Genomic DNA, 9,046 nt, shown 5'->3' on the forward strand with positions numbered 1-9,046 from the left:
CTCTACTACTACTCTCTCTCTCTCTCTCTCTCTCTCTCTCTCTCTCTCTCTCTCTCTCTCTCTCTCTCTCNCTCTCTCTCTCTCTCTCTCTCTCTCTCTCTCTCTCTCTCTCTCTCTCTCTCTCTCTCTCTCTCCTTACCATCATCGCTACCCCTCCTCCTCAGACTCCACTGCCACCGCTCCTCCTCCTCCCCAGTCGCTCTTCGGCGTCGATTGGGGCTGGATCCCCGTCAACTACACCCTCCCCGTCGCCCGCGACAAGAACTCCGAGGACAACTTTGATGCGCTGACGAAGACAAAGAGCGACGGAGCTAGCGCAGCTGCTCGTGGAGTCGGAATCGAGTTCAAGATCCACATCGGGAAGGATCGGGAGATGGAACGGCTAGGGCTCAGTTTCGTCATTATGGGAAGCCGAGGGTTCAGCGCCGTCGTCGCCTTCAAGAGGAGCGTCATCGTCACCTTCAAGAGGAGCGTCGTCGCCGCCTTCAAGAGGAACCTCAAGCTACATGGCAATAACAGTACATTAACTTGGTCAAGTCTTTACGTTGAATTTGAAGGTAATGTGATATGGTCGTCATATTCATAGGCTAGCACCTTGTCATGATCTGGTCAAGTCTTTAGTTTGAATTTGAAGGTGATTTGATCTTCAAAGTGTATGAGATGTTCATGGATTTGATATTCAGTTGGTAAGAGATGCTTGATGATCTAATTCTGTCTCTCATTCATCTCATTCAGTAGCAGTGATATAAATGATCGAGGTTGATTGGTTTGGGTTTGGGTTGATTAGTAGGTGATTTCATTTATGAATGAGATTTGTTTTGAGGACATGAATAAGATCTGTTGATGTGAATGAGGTTTGTTTATCTGGTTAAACCATTGTTGTTGTATGTAGATGCAGTTTTAAAGTTCATTTGCAGTGATACATACAATACCTGTAGCGCTATCATCAGTGGGCAGTAGCAGCGCGCTCTGATGAGCAGCAGAAGTAAGCAATAGCAGAGTGGGATGAGTAGCAAACGTAGGCAGTAGCAGGCAGATTGGTAGTAAAAGTCGGCATTAGCAGTTAGATTCGCGGTAGCAGTAGCCATTTCATCGTTAGTAGCAGAAAGTTTTTAATAGCGACAGTAGCAGCTCTATGAATGACTCATATCGCGACAATAGCAGTTTCTTTTGATTTCGAAGAATTGCTTGAAAAAAAAATTGCAATAACACCTTTTTATCGGGTGCTACTGTGCTACTACACCTAATGTGCTACTGTGTTACTCTACAGTATGCTACTATGCTACTCGTTGACAGTAGCAGTTGATATGTAATGAAGGGTATTTTAGTAAAATTGTAATGACAGATGACATGTGAATATTAGTTTGTCCTAATTTGTTAATATTTGTCCTTAAATATGTAAGATATTATATAAATGATGTATTTGTAAATAGAAATTTAATTAGTAACTTTATAGTAATTTGCTAAAAGAAGTATAGGAAAAGAAAAGAAAAGAAAAGAAAATGCATAAGCCACGTAGAAAGGTAACTGTTTTAACTGTCACAACAGAAAACTCACAGAGGGGCACGTGGCACCCACCCACCAAATACCTTTCTTCACTCTCTGTTTTTGGTTTTCGCAGGCAACAACAATGGCTGCTCCTCTCTTCCCTCCTAAACCCAAACCACTCATGACATCCCTAGACGCCTCTCTCTGTCCATACCCAATCGTGTATTTATACAATTGGGTATGGAGAGACTGAGCTTCTTGTGTACCGGTGACGGTGGTATCAACCGCTCCCGGTGAGCCCAGAAGCCTACTGCAGCTCTTCCAAAATCGCTAGATGTAATACAAGTTAGTCATATATCAGTTTTGATTGTATTAAATATCGTGATTCCCTTCTGCATATAAATTCTCTTAATCTTTATTTTAAGTCAAATGAAGTTTACCCTGAAATCCTGAATGGAGTATGGTTTAGTAACTTTAGTTAACTACTGGTTGCTTCTGGAATACCAAATGACATAAAAAGATAGACTGAGACTGGCCATAGATGCTTTTCCACATGCTAGACAACAACTACAAGAATGGTAACATTGTACATCTTGCTGGTACTTTATATTATACATTTGCTGTTTCTTGGATCATTGATCATCGACATTGAAGAGACTCTGGTTATATAGTCTAGGAGCATAGTTCTATGTATTGATGGCTGTAAATTTGTCTTGAGTGGAATTATTGGCACCGTCAAGCTAAACAATGAATCAAGTTTTTAATACCTCTATAATATAACATCACACTAGGAAACAAAAGAATATATCCTGTACTTTCCATTTTGGCAGTATGTTCAGCTATAAAGGTATCTTGAATCTTAAACTGAAATTCTCCAACTCTATATTTTATATCTCTTTCCTTTCGTCCTTGTATGTTCTGAACCATATATGAGAAATTAGCCCCAGCATTGTTTATCTCGGGTTTCAAAGATGGTTGAGAAACAGGCAGCTGTAGAAGAAAGTTTTGGTGATGGACAAGAAGATAGTTATGATGCTGTTGTTGTGGGGTCTGGATATGGTGGTTCTGTTGCAGCTTGCCGCTTGTCTATGGCAGGTGTAAGAGTATGTCTGATTGAGAAGGGCCGGAAATGGGAGTCTCAGGATTTTCCAACTGATGTCTCCAAAATCTTGTCGGCTTTCAGAATGGAGAACCAGAACTTAGGCTTGAGCTTTGGACCAAAGGATGCTTTATTCCAGGTTTTTTATGTTCCTGTTTTTACTTTTCAGGTTGTTGTCTTGTCTATACAAAGTCTGCAGTCTAAACTGTTGGACAATATCCGCCACCATACATACTTACTTGCTCGTATTGAATCCAACTTATCAAGGGATATTCCATTTACGTTATATGATACTTATGACTTTCTTACTGTGTATATATACCGGATAGTTGTGCTAAAAGCATGTGGCATTTTTCCCAAATCTATATGCAATTGTCTTTTTGGATTTGGGAGCTTTCAAGCTGCATGAACAACTCAAATTCAGGGCAAGGAATAATGTTACCATGCAATTTGAGATCATTTTTCTGTGGTCAAGTCATATGACCTAAGTCAGGTCATCTGGAATAATTTCAGTGGAGTTGAAAGCCTGACCTAGACAGGTGTAGATTTTAACCATGGTGTAACCTCATATGCATCTTTGATTATAATGTAGGTATACGAACAAAATGATTCTCTAGCAGCTGTTGCTTGTGGGCTTGGTGGAGGATCACTCATCAATGCAGGAGTTATGATACCAACACCAGTCCGTGCTAGATGTCATCCAAAATGGCCAAAGGAATGGGAAAGGAACTGGGATAATTGTGAAGCTTCTGCAACAGCCATGCTGAAAATACAAAGTACACCTGTCAAGTTTCCTTCTGCGAAAACCTTGGAAGAAGTTGCATATGGAGAGCTTGGAGAAACTTTTGAGATGTCAATGAAGCTGAGTGTCAATTTTGATATTGAAGAACCAATAACCAAGGGAATGAAGCCTCCACAGATGAGTAGCTGCTTAGCCTGTGGGAACTGTCTTTCTGGATGTCCTTACAATGCCAAAAGTTCTACAGACAAGAACTATATACTCTCAGCAATCCAGGTATGTCTATGTTATCTAATATATTAATAGAGTAAACCAAATTTTGTTTACTTCTTGAGTCAACTTTTTCTTTTTTGGTGAGAATCCACTACATGAGTAATTAGATGTTCTGAGCATATCAAATTTCTTCTGAGACTCTTACGCCCATGTTATTACTGAACATGAAATTCGGTGATTTTAAAAGGTGAAACATCTGTTAGTTAATTGTGTACGATCGTGTAACAATTATTTAAAAGTTGTAATGTTAAAAGTTGATGCAATTATAGCTTTCAGATTTCTGGATTCTGCAGGACATACGATTTTCATAAGATCCACTAGGATGTAGGGGACGTTTATGTTTATCTTACATTCTGAAATAAAACCAGCATTTCTACTGAAACAGGAGGGATGCATTGTTAAGACAGAATGTCAAGTGAAGTATGTAGTGAGGAACCTGTATGAAAATTTCCCATGTGAAAGAAAGATTGTCAGGAAAAATAGAAGATGGCGTGTTTACTTCAATGAGATTGATTATATAACTTCTGATTTTGTAATTCTATCAGGTAAGAAACAAAAGAAGTTGATATCTTCTCATAATTTTGATTCTGTATGTTCTACTAAATCTACACTCGGTTTTATCAGCTGGCGTGTTTGGCACAACTGAGATACTCTTCCAATCCCAAATGAGAGGACTGAAACTTTCAGAAGCACTTGGATCTGGATTCAGCTGTAATGGGAATACTGTGGCTTATCTTGCTGGAAGTCCAGCGCCATTGGGTGCTTATGGATTAGACAGAAAGCAGATGTTTAAGACTCCTTTTGAGAAAAGGCCAGGACCATCAATCACTTCATCTTACACCTCTTCACTGGGATTTACAATCCAGGTTTGTAGACTTATATATTATACTTGATTGAATTTAATTGTACATTCGTGTTAAGCATCATATCATACATTTATCTGTCAAAATCTGGAATTGAGTCTAACCGTGTCCATTGTTGTAGAGTTAATTCTTGTTTATTTTTGGTTTCAGTTTGAATTTATATCTGATAACTACTGAGGAATTACTAACATGGCTTCTGCACAACTTGACAGATATTTACTACCCATGCATACATAAATTTTAATATGATCATGTTACTATAAAATGATATTTTGTTCAACGGAGTCGTCCAAACTCTTATGTGGTTACTGTTGTCACAGAGTGCTGTACTTCCAACAGCTTATCCATACCTGCTGTTTAAAGGGATTACAACATATGGGTGGCCTGCCGGATACTGGTTTTTTCATGGGATTATAGACAAGATAAAACATATTATAGGTTTCAAAGCATGCCAATCAATGGTCCTTATTGCACTAGGACATGATGAGAGTGATGGTAAGATCACATTAGAAAAGGGAACAAACAAAATCTGCTTCACTCCACCTCATGATCCCCTTCTTCCACGAAAAATTAAAGCTTTTCAAAGGCTGACTAAGAAATTAGGAGGATTTCTTTTTATGGCAAAATACCGAAGTGCATCAGTACATCTTCTAGGAGGGTGTAATGCATCATCAGATCCTTCACATGGTGTTTGCAACCCTGACGGGCAGGTTTTTGACCCAAAGTCACCTGCCACAATTCATCCCGGCCTGTATGTCTGTGATGCTTCTTTGATTCCATGTTCTGTCGGCATAAACCCATCTCTTACTATTGCTACTGTAGCTGAGCATGTGAGTAGGAACCTTGTGCAGGATGTTCTCATGTACAAGAGCAGGGAAGGTCTTGAATGTGTTCTTAAAACTCCTAATCAAGATACAGAATCCTTCATTGATAGGAAGGCTATAAATGGCCAGAGATCATTGGTCACAATTAGAGAAACTATGAGAGGTTATATTGGCGGTATGCCATGCACAGCTTATCTCATAATGAAAATGAACTCCCAGGGCCAGACGGGCTCTCCTAAATGGAAGTTGGGTAATGGAGAATCCCATCCCCTTCTAAGAGGGAAAGTTGGAGGGCATGTGGAAATGATATCTTTTGAGAAGGACAAGTTACATATTCTAGACGGGAATGTAAATTTGTGTGCAGTAGATGACAGAACTCCTTACACACAGTATATGCATTATCGCCTTCTTCTTGCAGCTTCTACTGGCTCAAGGTATATAAAATCTTATATTATCTTCCTTCTTTTCCTTTTTACCAGAATTAAAGATCAATAATGTTGATGCAGATATATTCTTGAGGGAAGAAAGATAATGAACCCTTATCTCTTTCCCGTATATGCTTGGAGGGAAATGACAACACTGTATGTGACATTTGCAAAAGTTGCAGAGAGGAACTCAAAGGAAGAGAAGACGATTTTGAAAGGGGAGCTTAATATTTCTATGACAGAGCTTCTTAAGAGCACCATAAGCCTTAAAGGTAACAATAGAGGAAGGTTCATATGCCTCCTATTGGGGTCTCTCTTAAGAACCTATTTTTTGCAGATACCTCGAGGGAACCACCAGGATTTAAATCTGTCAGTTTATCACATGAAGACTTATCCAAGTGGCACTCTTCATGAAATAAAAACAGGTAGTTTGAGTTCATTTTATAAGCCTGCAAACTCAAATCTACATTTAACATGTCCGTATTAAATGTTTCAAACTCTGAATCTTTCAAATATTTCAAACACAAAAAGTTCCAGAGAAATGAATGAAAGAGCAATAATTCACAAATTTTTTCATCGTGAAGCCTTGTTTGGTATACAGGATTGTCATACTAGCTAGTCTGGATGATTTGACTTAAAGTTTAATGGCAATATGATGGATGTCAATTTTATTCTTTCTGGTATATTTATATATTTGTACCTCCTGAATCCTTATATATTATGCAGAAGATGGATTCATTATCAGTTGCAAGCAATGGAAGCCCCACCATATTTTGTCAAAACTCAAACGAGATGAACATCAAAATCCTGTTCTCCTTCTTAATGGATATTCTACTGAGAGTTACTGGCTGCCAACAGAAGCCAATGACTTAGTAAGATATTTACTCGAAGAAGGGCATGATGCATGGCTTTTACAACCAAGATTCCACCCTCTGAATCCTTCAAACAATTTTACGATTGAAGATGTTGCAAGATTTGATATCCCTGCTGGTAAAACATCATAAACCTCTACTCTAATTATATCTAGCTGATACCGGTACTATTATCCTTCAATGAGCATTTCCTTTTCTCCACTCTACCATTGCAGCAATAAATAAGATCCTTGAACTTCATGGACCAAGGGCCAAGGTGCATGTAGTTGCACATTGTGTTGGAGGGTTAGCCATACACATGGCAGTCATGGGAGGTCATGTATCTGCAACCCATGTAGCTTCTCTGTCTTGCACTAACTCTTCAATGTTCTTCAAGCTTAATGCTTTCTCCAGAGTCAAAATGTGGCTTCCTCTGATCCCAGTGAGCTCTCTTTTTTCCTCTGAACTTAAAATTTTGATGATATTTTAAGAGGAACCAAAGTGAGCAGGATATTGATTATTAGAAAGGTGAAGAATTAGAAAGAAACAAACATACAGGTTTAAACAATATGCAGGGTCCTTTGTTTAAAAAGTGGGAGGACAAAAGGAGGTTATACACTCAAATGATGGGAATCACTATATTTCTCTAAGCTATTCTAAACGAAAACAAAGTTCCTAATGCTCAGAACTATTCTAGATAATAAATTTGTCACAATGGCAAGGACACACTGAATCAGTGATTGATGCCTCCATTTTATTATGGGGCTTATGATATGCTTTGGTTCCAATTTTAACACAAGTTCCAACTGTATCTTTCCTGCTTGAGCCTTAAAAAGTTGATTCAAATGCAGATATCAATGTTCATACTTGGAGAAGACAAAACAGTTCCTCTATTGGAAATATCAAAGCTCACCTCGCGGCACCACCTCCTGAGACGTATAGCCCGCTTCATACCCCGGTATGAGAGGTGCACCTGCAATGAATGTGTAGTTTTTTCCGGCATGTTTGGAAACACCTTTTGGCACGAAAATGTTACCCCCAGCATGCATCAGTGGTTGAACAAGCAAAGCTCAACAAGGCTTCCTATGTCAGCATTTCCCCACCTCAGGAAAATATGCAACTCTGGTTTTATTGTAGACTGCAATGGTTGCAACTCATACCTGATCCATCCAGAAAGAATGGCACTCCCAACCTTATATATATCGGGCGGGCGATCTCTCCTTGTGACTCCTCAGACTTCTTTCCTAGCGCATAAGTATATGAAGCTGCACCAACCTGGCTTTAGACATGAAAGGGTGGTTGTGGAGGGTTTCGGGCATTCAGATCTATTGATTGGAGAAGAGTCTCATAAGAAGGTGTTTCCTCACATTCTGTCCCATATTAGATTAGCTGATGAAGGAGAAATTTATACCAATAGAAACAGGTGCAGTAAAGAGGCATTGGATTGGGAAGCTGATCAGCACTATGAAGGCAGCTTTGGACCTTGGGGAACTTGGTTTTCTCCTTTTGTGGTTGTTTCGTTGTTTATTATGTTAGTTTCTTTGCTGATCCTATTGGTTTTATGATTTGATGACAAACAGTTCTGTGTCACTTGGTGGGCATTGTAAGTTCATGTATAAATCCCAGTTCTTTCACTTCTTTGTTACTAAAGGTACTGGAACGTGAAGCAAGAATTGAAACAATCGTTTCAATCCTTGACGAACTAATAGAAAGTTAACAAGAACACCAGATTTTTGACGTTGTGTAAAAACCTCAAAATAAAGGAAAAATCACAGCGGAGCACAAGCTCAGAAAACGAACTCAACTAAATGAATTTGTGTAGTGTCTTACAACTTCTTTGTAAACCCTATATTATTACAAATCCCTATCTCTAGGCAGAACGTCTTCTTCTTCTTTCTTCAATGACCTTCTCTCAACACACAAGAGAATCACAATCACACACATAACAAGTTCAACTCAACAAGCTCAGAAAACGAACTCAACTAGATGAATTTGTGTAGTGTCTTACAACTTCTTTGTAAACCCTATACTATTACAAATCCCTATCTCTAGGCAGAACGTCTTCTTCTTCTTTCTTCAATGACCTTCTCTCAACACACAAGAGAATCACAATCACACACATAACAAGTTTAACTCAACAAGGAACAGTTGAACTTGTGCACTCAGATGAGCAGTGGAATCAAAAACCCTCTTTCAAACGCTAAGCGTGCAAAGATACATCTTTCATATAGAATGCGTCTCTTTTATACATCATCAGTGACCTAGCGCCAGCAACCCTAATTCCTGTCCAAAAAGGAATTCTCATCAGAATTAAATTTAGAAAATTTCATATAAGTCACATTCTGAACATTTTCTCCTACATAAATCCACCATAACAGTTTTACTCATATAAGTCCACTTTTAAGGCTAAATCTGTTATTTTACTTTTACGATGTACCTAAAATGCCCTCCTCTCCTTTACACCAATTCTCTCTCTCTCTCTCT

General features: G+C 38.8%; 1 protein-coding gene across 1 annotated transcript; it reads left to right on the forward strand.

Moving 5' to 3' along the window:
- The first annotated feature begins 2,459 nt into the window (after positions 1–2,459).
- On the forward strand, positions 2,460–8,127 carry LOC101300377. Its single transcript, XM_004305604.1, has 9 exons — positions 2,460–2,726; positions 3,180–3,602; positions 3,985–4,144; positions 4,224–4,465; positions 4,783–5,720; positions 5,793–5,983; positions 6,438–6,701; positions 6,799–7,004; positions 7,414–8,127. Exons 1-9 carry the CDS (start codon positions 2,460–2,462, stop codon positions 8,125–8,127), a joined length of 3,405 nt encoding a protein of 1,134 aa, XP_004305652.1.
- Positions 8,128–9,046: the final 919 nt, after the last annotated feature.

Source organism: Fragaria vesca, linkage group LG6, assembly GCF_000184155.1.
Source record: "Fragaria vesca subsp. vesca linkage group LG6, FraVesHawaii_1.0, whole genome shotgun sequence".
NCBI lineage: Eukaryota > Viridiplantae > Streptophyta > Magnoliopsida > Rosales > Rosaceae > Fragaria > Fragaria vesca.